At 39.0% G+C, this 23,946-nt stretch overlaps 1 protein-coding gene across 1 annotated transcript in view; it reads left to right on the forward strand.

Moving 5' to 3' along the window:
* nbas (NBAS subunit of NRZ tethering complex) overlaps window positions 1-23,946 on the forward strand; it is a 184,251-nt gene that overhangs the window by 135,563 nt on the left and 24,742 nt on the right. Inside the window, exons 49-50 of the mRNA XM_087852710.1 lie at window positions 1,246-1,429; window positions 23,154-23,293. Coding sequence (XP_087708836.1) covers window positions 1,246-1,429; window positions 23,154-23,293 — 324 coding nt within the window. The remainder of the gene's footprint in view (window positions 1-1,245; window positions 1,430-23,153; window positions 23,294-23,946) is intronic.

The raw sequence follows: 23,946 nt of genomic DNA on the forward strand, positions 1-23,946 counted from the left end.
TACTGTTAAGTCATCTCAGTATTAATGGTAATTTTATTTATATAGCACATTTCATTACATGTGATAGGTGAAATCCGCGAAGTAGTCAACTTTAATTTTTTACAATTATTATAGATGGTTTAAGGCTGTAAAACCCCTCCCTACACACTTTATACATTTTTCTCAGACAAGTATGAACATTTTCATACTTTTCTCTCTTGTTTAAAGACCCTCAAAGTTTAAACCTTCGTAGAAAAATAAGTCGGTATTATAGAATGAAACCAAAGATCAAACCCTGTTTTCAGGGTGGGAACGTGGGAATAGAGCAGCTGCGAGAGAATTCAACATTAACCTCCTAGGACCTGGCGTCCACATATGTGGACATCACATTTTGGGTTGTTTAGACCAAAATACTCAATTTTGCTCAACATGGGCCTGATTTCTACTTACGAGGACTTTATACTGCTACTGTTCTATCAAAATTTTAAACAAATATCGTCATATGTGGCTCTTATTTTTCTTTAAAAAAAAAAAGGTTAAAAAAAATCTGGTAATTCTTTGTTTTTACATTAATTGGGCCTCAACATCCCCAAATATCAAGGAGAAATTAAAAATGCATGTCGTGGAAGAGTTTGGGTCTTAGGAGGTTAATGAATCAACGGTACGGAAGTAGGGGAAGCAAGAAGAATGAGTTGAGTAAAGTTTGACGTATCTGACTGTTTTGTTACGCTTAATGTGCTTCATAATGCGGCGTGCCTTATGGTCCGAAAAATACGGTAACTTCTACCTTCCTTTAGCATGTCCAGAAGTCCAACTTTTTGTGCGACGGTTAACATCGTCCTCTGCCTTTTGGGTGCTACCACAGGTATCTTTGACGGTGCAAAACGTTTCATCGACATTGTTGTGTTTGTTGGGGAGAAAACTTACAAAGATACAGCACTTCAGAGTCACATTGCTAGCGATCGAAGATTTCTGTAAATTTGACAACTTTGACACAACGTAACTGTAGCTATAGTTGAATCATTTAGTTTGTAAAAAAACCCAACAGAATAACATACTCAGTTTCCTACAGCTCAGTTTAACGTCCTCAAATCTTTGTGCAATCTGTCTAACAGGCAATTTCTTGTTTCTTGAATGAAACAAGTAAACTACTTGGTAACATTCAGACATCTTAGTGTGAACTCTACACCTTGTCTCTCAATCTCTGTCTCTTTATCTGTACCTCACTTTGCCTGCTGTCAACCTCCCTCTCAAATCCTTCTGCAGTGACAGTAACGTCACTTCAGATGACCTCCTGGCTTGGCTGCGTCCATTCTGCGGTGACGCGTCTCTGCCTGTGCGGCCTCGCATCGACGTGCTGCAAATTCTGGAGAGTAACTTCAGCCTTGGAGACGGTGACGTTCGTCTTCTGCTGCTTTACAGGACTCAGGCTGTTCTCAGGGACAGAGAGGTAATGTTACTGATGCTCTCACACGCGTTTGAAGTTATGAAGATTTAACCCTCATGCTAACAAAGTTAGAAATATACTTTACTTGACAAACAAAGTGCTCTACAGAAGCACATGGAAAACTATCTACAGATCGGTAGAGAGGTCTGAATTTCCTGTTGTCCATGCTTGTACAAAAGAAAATAGAAGCAGAGAAAATAAAAAGGGAAATGGAAAGAGAAGAGAATCATTAGTGTGAAGACATACAAAAACGAATGTGTTAATTTTAATAGCACCATCAAAAAATAGTATTAAATGGTTGTGATCATACAAAACAACTTGAATATAACATCTCTGGGATTATTCTCGTTTATGATGGACTCAGACAGTTGTAAAAATCCACAGCCTCCAACCTAAAGACCACAGGGAGTCGTTTTCAGTGGGCACATGGCATGGATAACTTGCACAGCTTCACATCCAGGTTTTGGAGCAATACACTGTCATCCAGAAAACTGTTGCTCATTTCAGCAATGCTCTGCTAGACAACATTTGGCATTTTACAAATCATTAAATTGTATTTTTAATTACATTTGACACAACTTTTTTTTCTCTTTTTTAAAAAAACAAAACAAAACAGGATGTCACATTTAGTGTAAAATAAAGTAGCTGCATTCTAAAAGATGTCAGTGTAGGAAAAGTGCCTCAGTTTCTTGACGACATGAACACATGTCAGTGGAATCTACTTAACTTTGAATGTGTGGAAAGTTCTTAGATGTAATTAGTAGGGGTACAACGATACTCGTATCGATATTGAACCGTTCGAACCGTACGCATATGTATCGAACAACACAAAATTTTTAATTTATTTTATCAACTTTTCTTTTGACGATGCTATCTGTGTTGAGCGCTTAGTGGATCTGCGCTCGACAGTGCAGCCTAGGCGGAATAGTCGAACGCAGATTCATTGAGCACAGGGCAAGCTAACGAGACTAAAGTTAAACTCTCGTTGCAACATGGCAAATTGAACCTCCCCCACCCTCATTCAGATCTGGCGTTTGGAACTATTTTGGTTTTTATGTGACGTATGACCCTGAAGGTAAGCGCGTCATGGACAAAAGTAAAACAGTATGTTGGATGTGCCAGCAATGCTCAGTTACATGGCTGGGAACTAGTGCGTTAGCGCAGTTAGCCTGTTAACGTGTTGGCCGTCCAGCCCCACGCACGGGGTGATCCACGGTAGCTCGTTAACGGAGATTTGCCGTGTTGTCATTTCAACGAGATTAACGCTGACAGCACTAGTGTGAACACAACGAATATGACTGCACATTTACTCCGACATCATCCTAGTGCAAAGACAAGTGGAAGCAGACAAAAACAACAAGCACGCATGCTACAAACTTTACCCGAGTCATTTAAACAGCCGTTAGCACATGATTCTCCTTATGGGGACCTGATATGTTTAATATACTGCTGAGAATATAGCCCAGAAGAAGCTTATAGTATAGCTTTTATTTTGGAAAGAGCCATTTCTCTGTAATAAACTCTCTTTTCCAAAGATGAGTGATTTCTCGATCAGATAGATTTGTTTTTTTATTATTGTGTTGTTTCAGCAACATTAAATTTAAAAACTGTACTTTTGAGTTAAAATATATATTTATAATTTTAATAAATGACAAATTAAAAAGACATGAACATTTTTTTTTGTATTGAAAAAATATCGAACCGTGACACCAAAGTATCAAACCGAACCGAACTGTGAATTTTGTGTATCGTTGCACCCCTAGTAATTAGAGATAAAAACTATGAGTCTGAAGCTTGTAACCCACAGTGGGTTTTGCACAAGCTCCTACAACCAGGTTTTAAAAATCATACTAAGGGATAAATGTTTAGATTTGAAATAACTGCATAAATATATGTGAGTATTACTAATCCGTATGTGTCATTTGCATATTTGCAGTAGTATGTAACATATGTATGTATGTGTGTGGCTGTGGCTCTCCCCTCCTCCCTCCCGGGTATAGCAGACAGCTGACTGGCTAGTCACTAAGTTATTTGACTGACTAATTAATGGCCCGAGCTGGATAATTAGTGTGTAAATGTATGCAGGCAGCCTTGGGCCATTGTCAGCGCAGGTAGACAGGTGTGTGGGCCCGGACTCTTTAACTAATTAGGTGAACTCCTAACATTTGGCAGGTTCTGATGAAATATACACACACACAGGCAGACACACGTGTGCACACTTAACAGAGCGTACATCCAAGGGATCTGTTAATTAATCTTGTAAAAGAAGTCACGTTGTAAGAACCAGACTCGTTTCAGATGAAGTGCCACTTTCTCTCATCACTCCCTAAGGCAACCAAAAGGCCTTTAAGTGTGAGAGTGGGGTTCTTGTAGCCAAATGTCTGTTTTAACTTTGATTATTCAAGATTTTTGACTGTTGAAAATGCTTTTTGTGTTTTCACATCTGTACTGACACTCTCGTCCAAACGCATGCACAACAACGCGCACTCACTCTTTTATTTATTACATTTTGCCTTAATAATTGTAGCAACTTTTCATTGTGTCAGCTGCTCGACTGGAAGCAGTTGCACATTAATCATGTTGGCTAGGCCGGTACCACCCGTAAGCAGAGCTGGCACTGACAGCAGGAAGCTGCCCCAAGGCCACGCCGGAGACTTTGTTGTGCCCCACTCTGACCTTATCATGCTGGCTTACAGCATGAAAGGGAGAAAAAGTGTAGGAAAAGGGGAGAAGTGGTGCTCGCTTAGAAGAAATAAAAAAAAGTCAGATTCTGACAAAGGTGACAGGGGAGGAAGAAGGAAGGAAAGAAGTTGGTAATGTTCCCCCTCTCCTCCCTGGTTCCTTAACTAATCAGCGCAGCTCCTTCTTAAAAGCATCCCACAGACTACATATTCATAGAAAAATGCCACATCTAAAATACATACGAGTATATACCCAGCCCTCCTGTGTCATATGCACATATTACTCAGATAGACATGGAAAAGGGTTGCCTGCTGTGATTTCCATGACAACCACGGTCTCGAGCCACAGTTTGAATCGAACTGAAAGCACTAGTATGTTTCTGTAATGCTTCCTTTTCAGCTTCTGTGTTTGCTGTTCTGACAAAGATATCTGGATGACACTGTTTTCAGTGATCAAAGTCACAGTCTTTGTTTGTCCTTCAAGCTCTAGCCCTGGGAGCTTGAGGGCTCCTGTGCAGCATCTTTGCACTTTTGCGGTTGGTATTTCTCGAGCTACTCTTGTTCCTTCTTCCTTCTTCTTCTTGCTATTACTTGGTATTGCTCTATCCGTATTTTTCACAGTAGAACATAGAAAAATTGTATCTACCGCTGCTTTACAAACAGCCTGTAAATGGCTGGGAACTAAGGAGCCCAGTTTCGGGACTTTTTTAAAGCAATGCTGCCCCATTCTTGGCTGATATAGATTTCTAGCTCCTCAACAGTCTTGTGTCGTCTTCTCAAATTTATCATTTCATGCTTCTCCAAATGTTTTCAGTTGGTGGAAGGTTTAGAGTGCAGGCAGGCCATTTCGTCACCGTTCTTTTCTGGATCATGTATGGATTCTTCTTTGTGTGACAGAGCTTTAATGTGCATTGTATGTATAGGCCTTTTTGATTTTAATTTATGAAAAGTCACTGATGATTCAAGAGGGTCACAAAGCTTATTTGTTCTTCTGTTATTATAAGTACTTTTTAATTATAAAGTAATTTCATGAATGAGGACGCAACAATGAATAGTCCACTGTTTATAACAAATTAGATTACTGTTTCATACGACATGGTGCAAATTGATTCAGTGAATTTTATCAATGGGTTACAGATATTGACCTGGACTAGTAAAATAAACGTAAAAAAATCGATTAAAAATGTATCAGAATGTATGTTAATGAGGTTTTGGAGCAAAGATGATAAAGTCATGGATGCGAATGATAATGAAAGGTTATTGTTGGTCTGCTGTTACACATTATAATTGTATTGTGGATCATCAGTCCTGTCAAACCGACTGCTAACCTTTTGGTGGAAGGGACAAGCTGAAAGAAACTTAATTTCAGTCATTAATACCAGCTCACAATGCAATTCCTTTGGTTGTAGACAGCTTCCAGGCTTTTAGCATGAAGAATCTAAATCAGAGAGCCAGGCTTTGCCTGAAGGTAAAATGAATAAACAAAACCACAGATTAAACAAATGAGATATAATATGCTAAACAGCGAGCTTTAGAAGATACTAGAAGCTGGATTTTGTTGAATTTAGTCAAATTGATTAACCGCTTCTCGCTCTGAAAGTAGATGTTTACAAAGACATAAATCACACATTTTTTAAGTTATAAACTGTAAAATTTTAGTTACTGTTCTAAATTGTGCTAATAGGTCAGAGCTTGTCCAGTATATACTATATGCGGACAGTAGTTACTTACAGACCATACAGTCAAAGGGACTTGTTGAAGGCAGCTGTCCACTGGGGTGGTTTCCTTAAGAACTATACTTTTTTTTGTGCCTTTCAGACAACCAGTAGAAACACTGATATGATGTATTAGCCAACTAAGAGCTAGGCAGCAAGCATAACCAGCTGGAGGATATCGGTGATCATGATAACAACAGAATTGCAGGGGGGATGTGTGGTTGAAAGTACCTGTTTTTTGCTCTTTTAAAGTATAGTAAATAACATTGCAAGTATCTAGTTTCCTGATATACGTTTTAAGAGTGCAAGGTGCCATTAACCTTAGAGGCTTTCTCTGGCAAGCTGCTCCTGAATCAGCTGATGCATCTAAAACTTTGGAATAGGATAGAATATAATAGCTCCTTATTATCATTATACATGTACAACAAAATTGTGGATTTTGTACTTGCATTACAAGCACATGCCAATTCAGATGCCACTTTGTTGTAGGTTTATTTTTCTTTTCGTTAGGCTTAATGAGTTAGGAGCAAAAGCTTTTACTGTTTCTCTGTTTTTAGTTGAGTTCAGCTAATGTTAAAGTCCTTCTGTAAATGTGTCCTACAGTTTTCCTGCTTTTTTCCCCTTCTATAAAGACATCTTGAAAACTGGGATTTTGATCTGGACACTGATATTAGACTTAAGTTATTCGACTTAACAAACGCGAAAAGCTTCTTGCAGTCCAAAATGACCTATATAGCATGTCTCTTTAACTGTTTCCGATTATTCATTGTCATCTGATAAGCTTCTAGCAAGCTTTCAAATCTTAAACCTCAGGGCACACAGCTTGAACTAATGCACCTGCACTTCAGTATCACCAAGGATGAATTTAAATCACCTAATACATAAACGAGAAATAAAGGACTATCCATTTAAGCCTGCAATAACAGATCTTCACGCCACTATAGAGTAGCTAAAACAGGGTATAAAAAACACTGACACCATTTATGTTGAGGCTGTGACCTTCTTAACATATATTTTTACATCTGCTAGATATAGAGCAGTTTCAGGATTCATATGGAGTATATACATATATATACATATATATGTATATGTATATATGTATATGTATACATATACATTTCTGATGAGGCGTCAGTGAACAGTACACATCTTACCTTCCTCACATCCTAACTTGATTTACAGAGTACAGTGCCTGTAATATTTTTGTCTCAAGCTGGTTACGTTGTCGTTTTTATGTCACACAGCCAGACAGGCGCCCATGCATTCCGGTGTGCCAACTCATGATAGAGGCAGACGTGTGCTATTATGATGGATGCTGTTTTGTTCGGTGGTGACCAGACTGGGTCAAGTTGGGCTGTGTCAGTGGAAAGGCCAGTGCATGATTCACAGCCGCTGCTTCATAAAGACCCACAGATGATACATCAGAAGGAGGGGAGAGAAAGGAGAGAGGGATAACGATGGATAAAATATATGAAAAGAGAAAGGAGTGAAAGATTCAGATCATGTTGAATGAGAAAAAGGCAACAGCGTTTTGCTTAGCTTCCCAACACATCCTCCTTAGCATTCCAACACACTATGTAGCCGGAAGACGTCTAAAAAGGAAGATATTAATGTGCCCAATTGTAATGCTGACATTTAGGTAGTGCAGGGTGGGGGTGGGATGGGAGGGGGTTAATACAGGAGAAGAGGCATAGAGGCTGTAAGAGGTGAAGTCAGGCATAGATTTTGTGACTTAATTTTGAATGATTAGTCATAAGAGCAGGGCATTCAAATGTCAACACTGTCAAGATGTGAGGGTCTGTTTTGCCTCTTTAATGGGCCTTTGTGTATATTGTCCATTTGGCCTTTTTGTCACTAACAGCCGTGTACTTAAGGTTATTTCTTTATGACATTTCAAAGACAATCAGGAAACGCCGGAAAGCAAATATGCGTGTAAGTGTAGGTGTGTGCACTTATTCTGCATAGGTGCACACTGTACTTTGTGTGCACTGTGCTTGTTGACGTAGCTGCCATCTCTGCTACTGCCTTGATTTCGTTTTGTGGCGATGTTAATTAGTATCCCAAATCCCATGGCAGTGCTAGCAATAATGGCCACACACACACCTACACACACTCAAGTGCAGTGAAAGAAGGTGGCTCTCTGCATCAAAGCCTTCATATAGCTTTTCACTGTAAATGTGAAGGAAAATCACATGCATGTCTGTGTGGGTGAATAAGCAGTGATCACAGATTGATGCTACGTGTCTCCGTCAATGTCATGGATCATTTGCCGTGAAACACTGCCTTGATTCTGTTTGGACCAAGCGGTGTGTCATCTATATAATAATATGGATGAAGTGAGGTGAGCAGGATGGGCTCTGCCATTCCCTCCATAAGCTTCTCTGTAGCTACACCCCCTCCCGACCTCACACATTAAATCCAACCTAGCCTGTCTGACTTTTCCCAAAGGCGGGTCTTCTTCTCCTTCCTTTTTTCCCCCATTTCACATTTCAAAATGTCATGTCCTTTTCCCCACTTGCAATTCATTGATTATTTTTTATTCATATTTGATAAGGTTGAAATTATGGGTTAGTCGGCCAAACATATTCCCAAAGTATATAATTATTCAGGTCAATCATAAAAACATATTTTTTTCTTTATTTTCACTTTCTGCAGTATCCAATTATTTCCTCTTTGGCCGTTCTTTTTCATGGCCTGTCTTGATAGCAGAAAGTTATATCTAAACACACTCCTGATTCTTGTTTCCCGCAGTCTTTTTTATCAGTCTTTGCTTTTGTTTCGTTGATGGAATTTCCATTTTTATGCACCAATTAAGCAGAAAATTATAGAATACGTCTGTTTTTGGGCTTTCATGCATATGTGAACATGACAGGCACAATATTTGAAAAGGGCTTAAGACCTCAGTGTGTTTTAAGTGTTGTTACAAGTGCACATGGGTTTGCCAACACATGGACAAGCATATATGTTTGCTCACGTCTAACTGCATCTCCCCTCCCGCCATATCATAAAACACCCCATCACAGCTGCTGTATATTTAAATATTAAGGCAACCGTTTGAAGTATGCAACACCCGAGTGCTAAGATAAGCCTTTGTTTGACATGAAAGACGTTGAAGGATGGCATACTATTTTGTTGGAACTACAGTCTTTGTTTGCTATGACAGGAATACAAACAGAAACACAAGTGGGATTGTTTCTGGTTGACAGAACAATGGTGTTGTTGATTATTAACAGGCACAACAAGGAATTGTGTGCAAAAAATAATAAATAAAAAAATAATTTTATAAAAATGACAGCGTGTTGCCGAGGTGGGGAACATGCGAAGAGGAGAAGCCGGACAGGGAAGCTGGGAAAGATTTGTCTGATGAAAGCGAATGAGCCTGGACTGTGGGAAGAGGGTTTTACAAGAACAAAGAGCGAGCAGAGTCTTTCCAAGTAGATAAATAATAAATGTGATGGGGTTGAGAAAGCTATCTTATGGCCACAGCCTAATGCAACAGATCAGGGGTCATTGTCGTGATGGCAAAGCCCCAGCTATAATTCCACTTGTTTTGGCAGCTTTTATCTATCCCCCTTGGGCTCTCTCTCTCTTTTTGAAAACTTTATTTACGCTCTGTTTTTAACTTGGAGCCAAGAGAGAAGAGCACAGCGCTTTGTCATCTTGGTGGGATCACTGATGACTTGGAAAGAGAAAAAAAAAGACCCTAAACACCAGAGAGGAGGCAGAGCAATAAAATAAACAAGAAAAGAAGGGATGTGCAGAGGGAGACAGACAAGAGGAAAAATAAGAAGAAAAGAGCCCGAGGACAGCTGAAGTTATAGGAGTGGGCAGCGCGGTGCCAGATGAGAAAGAGGGAGAGAGACGGTGAAAACTGAGATGAAGGGGAAGGGACTCTTGCGGTGTTATCTTTTTTGGCATGTTCTTTGCTGCTTCGTAGCGCCAGGTAAACGCCGTCTTCAGCTCACATCCACCGTTGAATTTTTGTTTAAACTAAATTTTACACATAAATAATTTAAGCAAATTCCCATCTTAAGTTACGCTATCTTCCTCACACCTCGAATATTCATCGAGCTATGTACGCATGCATGATTAAGGAGAATGAGCAGTTGTAACACTGGGTTTAATATGTTACCGTGCGCCGCTGCGTGTCGAGATGGTTTTAAGCGACAAGCTTGTTCTCTCCTTCCAACACCGATCTACTCTTGCTTTCTAGCCACTCCTCTTCTGTGTTTTGTCTTCTGAGCTCTCCACCCTCCGGTCTCTTATCGTACTCTTCTTCCTCTCTTGAGGCGTGCGCCATTATGTACACCCAGGTGTCATGTTATGCAACGTGGGTCTACAAAGTTAGTGCACAGAAAATGCAAAACGAATAGAGGGAGAGGTTAGAAAAGCTGTATTTGTTTGTCACTGCACTCAACTTGTCATGTCATGCATACACAAGGGTATTTGTGTGGGTTTTTGTTTGTTCTCCACAGGCCTGTGTGTCTTTATCTCTGCACTTACGTTTCCCCTGCATGTTTTATGCGTCTCACTTTCAAGTCGTAATAAACTCCTGAAACCCCTACAGGCCTCGAGGCTTTGCCCTTTTGGTGTTTGCTTCTCTTTGCACTCTCCCTCCCTCTTTTTTTTCCTCCCCCTAAACCTGCCCCCTCTTATCAACTCCGCTCACTTCCTCTGCATCGCTCATTTTCTGCCTCGCTCTTCCCAGCCCGCTTTCTCCCCTCTTGTGAAGTGTGCGACCTCTGCAACTTTATTTTGCTCGTCGCTGGGGACATTAGCCAGAGCAGGTCAATGAATATTGATGAGCTCATTCAGAGCGCTCTCAGTAAAGGCCAGACAACGAGATCTCTGCATCCCATGGCTCCGCCGGCACTCCCAGTCCGATACATTGACATGCCCACATCCCGTGTTCTCTCCCTTCACTTTTTTTTTTCTTCCTGCCTCTCAGGTCAAGGACTGAGATAATTGCCAAGTCATAGAGAAGATTATCAGGTAGCTTTGTTGATGGGGGCAAAGGTTCACACAGTGTTTCACTAATAGCCTGTGCAAATTTAGGAAGAAATGGAGCATCTGTGACTTGAATTTGATTTTGAAGAGAAGCAGACTCATGGGTCACATTAGCTGAACGAGGCTGTCAGGTGTAGTGTTGCCTGTGATGCAGAGTATTTCAAAAAAAGAGTTTACCATGCACATTTTTGTTAGTAACCATTTTTGATTAATCGGTGCATGGCAATTGCAATCATATGCATGACCTTATCATATCGTTTTAAATTTTAAAATGTCATCATGAATTACAATTTGAAATTAAGTCTAGAAATATGAAAAAGGTTAATTTTTTTGAAACAAAGGTCAAAAAGCAACATTCTCAAGTATTACCCAACAGCAAAGTACATTAACTGCACACTTAAGGGTGGAGATGAACTTAAAACCCAGCTACCCTGGAGAACTTTTAAAACCATTTCATACTTCAGTTTTTAATGCTTTATTTAATTAGTGCAGTCTAACCTATGGGGATATTGAGCATGTAAATAATGGAACTTTAATTTAATAGTCACAAAAACTTGTTACTTTATCAGCGGAAGTAAGGAAGAGGAGGCAAAGTATGGGGGGTTTTTTTGTTTGTTTTTTTTAAGAAACAATAAAATCTGGTTCAGGAATGTGTATATGTATAGCTTTTGAGACTGACTAGCCTTCCTGTCACGTTCGTGTTTAATCTGACCAATTTACAACTTACAACACTCATAAATACCGTGTTTTACATCTGATTGCCTCAAGGCCTTATAATATCCTCCACACTATGCACATGAACATATAAAAGTGATGATCACGTCTTTCATTGACTTTTGAGTGTTTTAATCAACCTTGTTACATCTGTGGTGCGCCCCTGTGGGGTCGTTCAGTCAACAACCCACTGAACTGAATTTGGTGGTGAAAAATGTTTGTTATGCTAATTTAAGAGCTGTTAAAACAGACCGGTCAATTTTGAGCAGGAACACTAAAGTAAGGAGGTGAACAAAACTGGAGGGCTAGTGGAAAGACAAAGTGTGTCTTGTAATTTATTGATGCTTTTATTTTATGTTGTAATTGTATTATTTTTATTCCTATGTTCAGCACTTTGGTCAGTGGTTGCTGATTTTAAAGGGCTTTATGAATAAAGTTGGTTGCTCGCTTAATTTGGAGCAACTGGTCGTGACAGTCCTTACCGCAAAACAGTTACCTGAACCAGAAATTGGTTCGGGTGGTTGTCATTTACTTTACATAGACAACCACCCAACATATTACATATTGACGCAATTAGATGCCCAGGTATTTATAAAAAAAAATGCTATCCCCCTTCATGCTGCTCATTTGACAGAAAGGGGGAATTGAGAGTGCTCGTCGTCGTGATTGGCAGTGGTAATAAGATGTGATGAGTGTGGGAGAGAGCTGCCAAGACGGACAGTGATGGACAGCACTCATCATTAACCTGTCGACCACAGTGTCACACCGGCAGGTGATGATTTGTTAACCATATACTTCCACCAGTCACTCAGTTGCAAGGAGGGTACTTGTGAGGAATGAAGGGATGGTGTCATGTGGTGCTGGTCTGCATGCGTGTGGTGTGATCAAATAACTGCAGCGTAAATGGAGTTTTTATTTAAAGTTGCACTGACGGTATGAATGAGCGCTGTCTTGAAATATCAGTGTCCTTATTGCTTACATCTTACTTACATCTTTCCACCATGAGGATGATATTTTGGTGTTTGTTTTTACAACTGGAGGGAGGACTACCAAACAGTTTTTATCTTCAATGCTACCAACAATGACCGTCACAGGGCTCCTCTCAGTTACCATGACTGGCATGACAGTTTGCATAGTGTGTAGGGTTTTGTGTTATCTATTAGCAAAAATGGAGTTTAGTTTTCTTAATTATGATAAAGTTATCGACGATTATTGTGTTTTGATTCATTCATAGTTCAACTTAATGTAGGCAGCAAGTCATCATCCAGTTAGCCAACCGTTTTGCTTTGATTGTACAGTATGAACAATGGGGAAAAACAGACTGAAGGCATACAGAGATTGACATTTTACCTGATATCCTTGGGTCGTTTAGCTCAAGCAATGCTGCGCCTCAGTTTTCAAGTATTTGTGGCATTAGTTATTTACCAGTTAACAGTGAATTTGAAGTTTCTATTATATATGTCTATCTAAATACTCTATATATTATTTTTTTTTATATTTAGTGATGTAACATTATATTTAAGTTAGTGCTGTCAGCGTGCGTGGGGCTGCACGGCGTCAACGCGTTAGTGCAGTTAGCTCTTAACGCGTGAGCGCCGTCCAGCCCCACGCACGGGGCGATCTGCAGTAACTCGCTAACGGGCTGTGCATGATTGTGTTATATAGCTCATATTATCCACAATTGTTTACACTGTAGTCTATAGCTTGACTGACAGTGTTGTTCATTATAGATTCTAGCCATAGGGTGTTTTGTTAAGGCAGACAGAGGCAGAGCTGTGACTCTGTTCTGTTTTTCTAAAATGAACCTGTGATGAAAGTTATTGATGTTGAGAGTTCAAATGGTAATTATTAAACTTTAAAGAAACTTTAAAAAACCACTCAGAACTTGACCAGCAGCACTGATTGTTGAGTCTAGGAGTTATTTGTCAGACTTCCCCCTTGCTGATTGTGAGTGATTGAGCTGTTTGTCTTGTACACTTACGGACAACGGAGATTTAATTTTTTTGAAGTCATGATTTGATTAATTAATTTAAAAAACTAGTGCATGTTGAAAATGTAAGCATTAATCATCAATCACTGTCATCAGAGCTGTATCTGATACGACTGCAGTAGGTTCCTGTCTTGACTGTAATCCGTTTAGTCTGCAGGTAATATATATAAAAGCCTTTTACTGCATTAAGTAGTCGCTCTGTTTCACCGAATGTGAAAAGGAATGACTGCAGAAGTAGACGATAATTTAGTGGAGGTGGTCAACAGCTGTTGAATATTGCAGCCTTTTCATTTTCAGAGAGCTGTCAAAAGGAAATGTAGATATGAAGACTGTTTTCAGAACTCTGGTTGTCCCCTCAAACCTCCAGCAAGTAAGCAATTACTCCAAGGGTTGCTCTGTTAAATCAATAATTAAACCTCAGCCTATGAACACTTTGGTTAAAAAAACCATGTTCAGTAGATTTTTGTCAAATGTTAAGCAGGCCCCTTATTTCCATGTGTTTACTGACCATGTGATCATACCTTTCTTTCTTTTATGTGAAGCTACAAAAGGTATCTACAGACTGCAACATCGTTATGCCCACAATCAGTTTTGAACTAAAAGAAGAAAACGTAGAGTCATAAATAAGTTTGTAGGGTCCTGGGAATTTGTTTTGATGGAGTAATGAGGCTTAACTTTCTATCATGAGGCAATTGCACAGCTTGATGGGAGGCAACTTGTCTAGGAGCAATCGTTGTCCAACTTGGACTGACTGCAACCGCTCCCAGACAGTCTGCAAATAATTCCTGCCTAATTTATAAAAAGACAGATTCCCAACCTGTTGCAATCAGTCTGAGTCACTCTGGATTGATGAGCACAACTAATCTGCTGTGCTTCTGGCTATAAAAGCAAGATTGCTGAGCATCTTTTTGCAGATAAGCTGTGTTACAGCAACTGCATCACTGCTTGTGGAGGAATTCCTCAATTTCTGTGAGGTTCTGGGTGAACTCTTGCTGGGCTTGCCGATTTATCTTTTATGACAGATAATTGCTGTATTATCACAAATAGACTGCATGTAATGGCCAACTTGACCCCATTCAATTGCAAACTTATAGCAGACTAACAGCAGCGTATTGCCATTTTATTTTTACCTTATTGCCGTCTTGGTTCACCAAGTGCTGCTGTGAAGATGGGATCTAACTGGGAGTGGTTGCAGACCTGCTTCCCCATCTTTGAAGAAACCATTTCAAAGGCTGCAAGATCAAATGCTCATTGCACACAGTTGCAATAATTCTATTTATCTGGCACTCTACAACTAATGTTGTCCCTAAATTGATTTTTAGCATTAATTGAAGCTTGGCAGTCAGTGGACTTTCCACCAACATAATCACCCCAAACATACACACGTGCTCATACACACATGCTCAAGTCAAATAAAGCCTGATTTGGCTTCTTTTTTTTTTTCATAAAATGTTGCTTTATGTCAGTCCCCATTTAAATTTAAAAATTCTACCAGACTGCTGTCAGAAATTGAGCAACTACCAAAAAGATTAATGGGGTTAAATCTATGAACAGTATAATGATGTTATTATTGAATACTGACTTTGTAGGTTGAAGAACTGTGATTATGGGCTTTATGGAGAATGTTCTATTTATAACACTTTACATTTTTACTATAACAATAATATAAAATATCAACAATTTACAAACTAGTGCAAAAATAAGTACTTTTCTGTCTTCTTAACATAAACCAACAAAGGAATACCAAAAAAGAAGGTTCCTCTGCTCTGTAGCTTGTGCAACTTTTTGAAGATATTTAGATTATGCACTAAAAAAAAGAGTCTAGTAACTCTTAACCAGCTCACCTGAAAGCACAAACATTAACACTAAGCTTGGTATGGCATAGCATGGCCTGGTTGGGCGTCAGAAACATGAGTGAGTGGCCCTAAGCTGGCATAGCCAGGTGGTCAATTTAATGTATGGACCATCAGTCTCTAGTCTAGTCACTAGCATTAGAACATGTAGGCAGGGAGGGAGGGAGAAAACATACTGTCAACCTCAGGTGCAAATAATGCATTGCCAATTATGACTCTGGGTCGTAACAAGAGGAGAGGGAGTTCTTCAAGCCTTGGTACCCACTATACTCTAAAATAGCTTCATAGCTTCATGCTCAAGCAACAGCGGTATGTTTGCAAACTGTAATAAATGTTATGCCGTACCTGTCAGGCACTTAGTAATTACCTCAAACCTTCTCGTGCCCTTAAACATCTATGTTGCACTGTACACTGCTTTTAGGGTGATGTTGACAATCCTCAATAAAATCGGTGGAAGGCAGGTTTTTCAGTTAAATGGAAAGGCAGTCCTTTGCTTAATTTTTATGCTTGAGTACCTATAGACCATTTCTTTTAGTGTTGTTTTGTATGCTGACATATGAAATACATTAGCTGACATGTCAAAGCATAAAAAATTACTTTAACAGTATATAAGACAAAAACTTTAACCCATAAAACCCTGCTCACGTTGGTGCTGTGACCTGCAATAATAGTGATAATAATGGTATTTTTGCTTGTGTATTTTCATGCTTGAAAAATGAAAGATTTTTTTTTACAATTTGTTCAAGTTGATTTAAATATAAGCCTTTTAATAAGGGAATATTTCTTTAGTTTTATGTGTACTGAACTAAGTCCTCTTAGTCACTTAACCAACAACAAGCTATTATAGATTTGTTCAGTTCATTTAAAAGGATCAAATTGTAAAATGATAAAAATGGACCGAAGACGGCGTATGGGGCTCATTTCATTGGAATATTATGTTTACCCCTGAAGAATTATTGTTCAGCATTTAGGGTATTCATTCTAAAATTATCTACAGTATTACCTTCAAGTGTGATGAAAGCCGTGCATATTTAACAGACCACAGCTGAACACTTTGATGCTGGAATATTTATTTAGTGGGATCTTATAGCTTAAGGAAAGACTGTGACATATGGTGAAAACAGTTTCACAGGAGTTTATGGAGCTTTGTTTCTTTGTTTCTTCTCTGTGTGCATGTTTGCATGGTCCTCATTGTGTTTTGTGTGTGTCTCCCCATTAATGGAGTGAAAGCAGTCTCATGCCAGTGACTCTCAGGAGGAATAAATGACTCCACTTTCATCTGTCTACCCCCTCAAACACGCTCGCATACACATATTGTTTCTCTTTCTAAAGCAGTAAACGTCATCTGGACTCGTCTGCTGCGGTATTTTATACTTCATCTCCATTTCTATCTTCTGAGAACTGTACGTGTTTTTGCCCATGAGGTTTCTGACAATCTTTTTTTCTTTTTTTTGCTTTGCTATTGATGTGGTCCTATCTCTTTCTCACACACTGGCACTCTTCCTGTCTTTTTTCCCCTCCTATTTTATTATCATATGCTGATAGCAGAGTTAGAATGCATTGCAATTTTTCAATTTGCAAAGCGAGAACCTTTTGGACTACACAACATTGTTTTTGGCAAACTACAACCAACTCTGATTACTGTTAGTCTTTTTCAAAAAGGTGAAAGCAGTTTTTTTCTGCTTTAGGAAGATTTACAAGGTATGACATTTCAGTCAATCTTTCTAACGCATGTAATGCTGTGTAAGCTTTTAGACGAGACCAAGAGGAGACTGCTGTAGATTTGAAAGGAAAATGTTTTTCCCATCTCCCTTAAAGCAGGAATTTTACCACTCAACAGTGCAGCATGTTGATATGTAAGGCTCTCCTTGGCTGTTTTGTCTTCATTTCATAATGTGTCAGGTATTCTTCTTGTAAAACAATGCAGACTTTTAAACTTTCAGTTATGCTTATAAGTCATGTAAACAACTAAATAAACCCTAACTGCTTCCAAAAAAGGAACGTCTCATATTATACAGCCCTTACTTATCATTTAAAATTTTAAAGTTTATGACAATTCAATTAGAAAAAAAAAGTGTGGCTTGTTTATAAATGTTAAAAATGTCCTTTGGAGAAATGCCAAACCAAGCACAACACAAATGGTAAATGGTAAATGGCCTGCATTTGTATAACGCGTTACTCAGTCCCTAAGGACCCCAAAGCGCTTTACACTACATTCAGTCATTCACCCATTCACACACAGGTGACGGCAAGCTATATTGTAGCCACAGCTGCCCTGACAGAGGCGAGGCTGCCGGACACTGGCGCCCTCGGACCCTCTGACCACCACCAGTAGGCAAACACGGGGTTAGTATCTTGCCCAAGGATATTTGGCATGCAGCCTGGGATCGAACCACCGACCTTCTGATTAGTAGCTCTGCCACAAGCTACACAAACACTCATGATTTGTTTGGGGTTTTTTTGTTTTTTCAGCAGCTGCACATGAGGACCTTGCAGTCATTGACTTGCCTGTGCCAGAGTATTCTAGAGTAAAGTTTGAGGTTTTCTGTCCCACAGTTAAAGATTGGCCCAAACTGGGTCATGCCAGAGGATAATGATCTCAAGCAGAGCAGTAAATCTAAAACCGAATGGCTGAGCTGAAAAAGAAAAAAATCAGTGTGTCACAATGAAATGCTGTGGCGTAACCTTGCCCACAAACCCAGATGAACTGAAAGTGTGGGCCTAATATCCTCCACTATGATGTGACAGACTGAAGAAGTCATACAGAAGATGATTACTTCGTTATTGCTGCTAAAAGTGGTTCTACGAGCTATTTGATCATAGGGTGGTTCTACAAGACACAATTTGAAGACTTGCAAAAAGAATTCCAGATTTTTGATTTATCCATCATTGTTTACTGTTATGCAACGTTAAATACACTCAGGCAGAAGGTCAGAAAGCAGCAGAATTTGTGGCTATATTTTATATGGGTTTTTTCCTTTGCATGTTAGTGATTTAACATATTTGTATTTTCGCTTACAGTGTTTCTGTCTGGGTTTCCAGAGCCAAGTCATGATTTCCAATACAGATAGTGTGTGTTATTAATAGAGACTGTGTTATCCTGGAGACCTGAATATTACTGCCATTCCCGCAGTTTTTCAGATGTTGGTGAACGCCTCATTTCTATCTCCCTGTCCCTACTTTTTTGAAACATGCTGTCTTCAAAATCATAATCATTTTAAAAAGAGCCTCATTGTTTCTGTTTCAGTTTTTAGTGTTTTGGACAAAGTGTTTCTAAATCAATGATTTGTCTCGAAACTTCATAGGAAACATTAGTAGATGGAGATGGGCATTTTGCAGTGTCCCATTGCAATTGCATATCAAGACACACACAAGCAGTTGCAGTTCTTCATCCTGCTGAAAAGGCTGACAGAGGGTAATAAAGCAGCTACTGGTAACTGCTCATTGTCATGTTTCATTTACTTCCACCTCCCCCTGTCTGCTTTCTTCATTTCCATGCTTTCTTCTTGTTCTCTATGTTCATGTATATCTTTTTGTTAGCACCGTGGCTACCTCCAGGCACAGTGGGCGAGCATTTTAGCATGCTGTTGTCATAATTTAACAGCAGCGTTGGCTGTGCCAGCAGAAAAGAATTGGTTTTTTTATACTTAAAATTACACGCAGTTTGTACTTTCACCCTGTGCAACCATTTCTCTCTGTCAGTATTATGACATATCATATTGTTTGCTGATCTCTCAGTGGGAGCGGCTGCAACTGGTTTACAAGAACTGAGGTGTTAATTTCTGTCTTTTTCCACACTGGTTTTAAGGAAAATGTGTGGCAGAAATTCTTTCTACACCTTATTTGTAATATATAGTATTTCCATGTGATTATTTAAAAGAAATTAAAAAAAGAACCATTCATACTATTTATAACATACGTTTTACTGCCTAAAGTGTCTTTTGCTGCCTCTTCTTTAAAGCTCTACATTGCTAAACAACTAAAGCTTTTTCAAGCACTGCTGGTTAAAGCTGCTGTTTTCGGTTGATTTGTTTTATTTTCACACAATAGACAAATATTGCACAGTGGATATGGTATGGTATTTTTTCCTGATAACCTATAGCACTTTATGTTTTGCTTGGCTTTAAAAATAAACCATTGTTTCTGCAGCACTGAGGTAGTTCTATGAACATAGTAATGAATACCACTTATGTGACACCCGATAAACACAACATTAAGGCCATTCCCCGTGCTTTTCTTTATCACGCTTACTAAAGCCACATACACACTACTTAGGATGGAAAAATCAATGCCTGACCTGCTGTTGCTGTGCTATGATTGGTTCTGTCTTGAGGGGGAAAAAAATAAAAATAAATAGTTACTTTACAGATGTTGTTATCCATACAGGAGATCAGTGCTTGATTTAAAAAAAATTAACATTTAAAAAAAGATCCATACACCACCTCACATCTGCAAAAAACACAATATGTTTATTAGTTTCACATGACAACTAATTTGGTCAAAATCTTTGATGAAATAAAACAAAAAAATCTCAGCATTGATTTGTAGTTGCGGTTTGAGTTTAGCTGTGGGCTGTGATTTGATACGTGACTTATAAATATGAAAACGTCCGACATATTCTCTGAACAACTTAAGATGAGAGGGGTGCACAACAACGCAAGATTATTGTATTAACAAGTATGTTGAGGTTAAAGACAGTATCACGAAGTTTACCCTTTTTAACTTATGACGAGTATACCTAGTCTAAAGCAGGTTATGTTCAGAATTTCTGTTTAAAATCTTTAAAAAAAAACACACATTTCAATGACTAGTTTCATTTTTCATTCTCTACTGAGGGAATATGTTTTATTCTTGCAACATGGTGAGCCGCAGCTTAAAGAGGCATACTGTAAAGTTGGTCCACAGCAGAATTCGAGTTTATTTGATCCAGAAATTATATTTTCATATTCCATCCTATATATCAGATTTAATGCCAGATCTATTTTATACAGATGAAATTCAACCTAATAGACCAGAGATTACAAAACTTTACAATGTCTTCACCTTTTAAATGTTTTTTATGACGGTGAGTGAAGTAGGTTGCAGTTGATTGGTCAGCTTTTTGCCAAAAAATAGAGCTGACAAGTCAAATGCCCCGTTTAACTGAAGCAGATAGCTTGGGTTGACAAAGACCGCTGATAACCAGTGTCGTGATACGTTTTTATCTCTGACTGAGATTTTAGGTTTTGCCAGGCCAGCTAACACAAAGAAAGCCTGGCTATTTAAAACTTACTTAGCAGCACACATCTCATAAAAGCCTGCAAATGAGTCAGAGTCAGATTTAGGGTGAGTAACGCGGGGGCTACAGAGATTTAGGAAACTAATTCTGAAGAAAATCTGGGAAGAATTAGCAAAATGTGCTATTTTGAAAGCAAAAGAAAAGAGTGACGAAAGAATTTTCACTGCAGGCAAGCTGGTTTTAAATAATTGTCAAAAAACATAAACTTGATTATTACAGAGCTACTTGTGGGTAATGCTTTATTTTGAGCACACCTGATGAATTACTGTTTCCAGGCATCACAGTATTTTGGTGCAACACCTTTGGCGATGAAGAATAAATATAATTTGGAACAAGGACAAGGATCCTCGAGGCTTCGCTGCATGGTAATAAGGGGAAGAATAATCAGAACAAACACAATAGGGCTCCGGCTGCTTTGCTCCATGTAGGGTCTTCATTATCACATGCTATGTTGCCTTGCTGTCTAAAAGCATCAATATTAGGATGGGCAAAGGGTGGGAAGACATGGAACGCAGATTGAAAGTATCTGACAGTGCTAAACAGTTTTTAAATAGTAAAGAGATTTTGATGTACATCATATTTACATTGGTTTATTTCCCTCGCTAATATATTTCATGGCATCTGCTAACAGTTTCACTCCCCCCCTCCCTCTTTCGTTTGCCCTCCTGCACTCTGTTCATTGTACAACGCCACAGAGGAAATGTTGGTTTTAATCACTAGGCATAATTAATTGACATCCTTCCTTGTTAAGAAAATAAAAGCCTCAGAGCCACAAAGTAATTGACAGAGTTAATTTGGGGGACAACCGTAGGTGAGTTTTGACGTGTGTGTGTGAGTGGGCAAGTGAGACGATGCAATCTGATAGGCTTTTGTATGCGAAAGAGTTTCTATTTGGATGCATCTGGGTGCACTCGCCGTTTATCATTTTTCCATTCCAGGGGGAACATATAATCAGAATATTATCGGGGAATCCCAAGGTCTCACATACCCTTGAATTTTCATAGATAATGAATAAATGTGTCCATAAAACTTTAAAAAGGCATCAATAGTTAGAAAATGTTCAGTATTCATAATGCATTAAAGCAGTAATAATGATGAACAAGCGCTGGGTTGCGGTTTACATTCAGGGATGGATTTGAAAGCTTTAGATTGCAGTGAGAGCTTTTTACAGGTAGTTAAGATTCCATTTCTGTTTCCCAAGTGACCTCCATTTCCAGAAGGTCCAGAGCTTAAGCTTTACTCATTTACTGCTCCATCCTCCATCACAAGGCAATTGACTACAACACTGGGCGTGTATCTGTTATGCTGCCAGTGGTTTAGTGCATGATTAGACATTTATAACATGTCTCAGAAGAACTTTAGTTGATTGCCACGACTTTTGCTGTTTATAACAGCACTGTGCATTGCAGTAAAAATATGTTTCTGTATATTTTTGAGGTTGATTTTTCCATTGAAGCATATTTTCGAATGATTCTGGGTTCATTTTTTTCCCCCCTTGGCTGTATATGAGTGCTTTAGAGCTAGGTGTCAGCCAATAAACGAGTGGGATCTGTGCCGTATGCATGGTTTTAAAACCATTATACAAGTAAAGTATCGCTAGGAATAGAATACAAATCCAGTCGTATAAATGTGAGCGCTCCACCAAAGCTGACACCGTTCCCCGAGTCTGGCTGCTAGTGATGCTTGTGTGTGCGTACATGTGTTTGTGTGTGTGACACAGCCTGTCTTGCAGCAGCCTTGCTTTGGCAGGTCATAGTTTTCCCCTCAGAAATCAGCCGCTCTCTGAACTGTTAAATCACACTAGAAGCCAACCTTTGAGAAGAAAATTAATTATTTTCCCTCCACTCCCTCCTCCTCCCTCTCCTCCTCATCTCATTTCTTCCATATTATCCCTCCCTCATTCCTTTTCATTCTCTTTTCTCACATTCTTTCCCCTCAGTCGTTTTTTCTTTTTTCAAATAAAGTTGGCCACAGGTGACTTTTTTTTTTTTTTTGTAAAATAACAATAAAATGTGCCATTACTCTTAAAAGCCTTATTCTTTCCGTTCACTGGCTTTGTAGCTTTGAAGTGTTTGATGGAGCTCTAGATTGACTGCGTGTGACTGTGCAGTTCATTCGCATCTTGCTTTGGCAGGAATATCGTGCCCACAATCTTTAGTGAAATCATTATGTTGTCAAGTTTGTTGAGAGCTTTCTTAATTTGAAATCAATGAAATGGGCTCTATCCATTTTTGCGTATGGTGTGTAGTGGAAATAGCCCGCGTACCCGATGACTAAGATGAGCGTCTCGGTGGATGATGCTGGCATTCGCTGTTATGTTTATTATCAACGATACACATGAGGCAGAATTGTAACAGAAACAGGCATGCTCGATGTTCAGTGTCCTGGGTAAAGCTCGCAATCAATGTTCTCGTAGCTGCCATTTTGTTTTCATTCCAAATTGATTTGCCTTCCTCACAACCCGGTTTCTCTTTTTACCTTTTTCTCAGATCCAGATAGAGGATGTGGAGAATGAAGAAAAACGATACAGCCTTTTCCAGGAGCTGTTGGAAGCGGCGCTGAAGTGGGAAGACTTTCAGTTGCTCATTCTTCTCCTCCAAGCATGGCCACCTATGATGAAAGAGGAAGTGTAAGACAAACGTCTATCTTATTTCGTGTTAATGATTTAACAGTAATGATTTAACAGACTGATTATCAGTTTTTTTTTAAAAAAAAGTTAAGTATTGTAAGTGTTTAAAAACAGCTGTGGAGTAGTGAAGACTTATGTGCTGAACCTTATCTTTGACAGAGCCAGGCTAGCTGCGCATCCTTCCAGTAAACTATGTGAGCTCTGCTGTTGGCTCTTGTCTAAAGTTCAGTGGACTGAATATGAGACAGAGCAGAATTAACTGTCAGCAAGAAAAGACAAAAGCATCAAAGTATTTCTTTGAGCACATCTATTGTGGTTGCTGCATACTTCTTAAATGTTTTCTAAGCGTTTTTATAATTTTTATGCTGTATTCGTGTTTTGCAAAAATCTTACATCTAATTTATTTATATTTTTCTTCCTAGCTGCCAGACTTTCTTATCATTTTAATGTGGTCCCGAGCAGTATTTCTCTAGGTTTTCTGAAGTTCTTCAGAAAGTCTGGAGTTTTTCTTTGGATGTTGGCTTCTTTATCCACATATTTTCAGTCCAGTCCATGCACCTGACAATTTTCAAAAGAATGTTTTTATTTTTTAAAATATATACAAATATATATATATTGTCAAGCCATTTAACCTTCAAGGGATGAACAGGCAA

The sequence above is a fragment of the Neolamprologus brichardi genome, chromosome 15, assembly GCF_056152115.1.
Source record: "Neolamprologus brichardi isolate AB-2024 chromosome 15, ASM5615211v1, whole genome shotgun sequence".
Lineage (NCBI taxonomy): Eukaryota > Metazoa > Chordata > Actinopteri > Cichliformes > Cichlidae > Neolamprologus > Neolamprologus brichardi.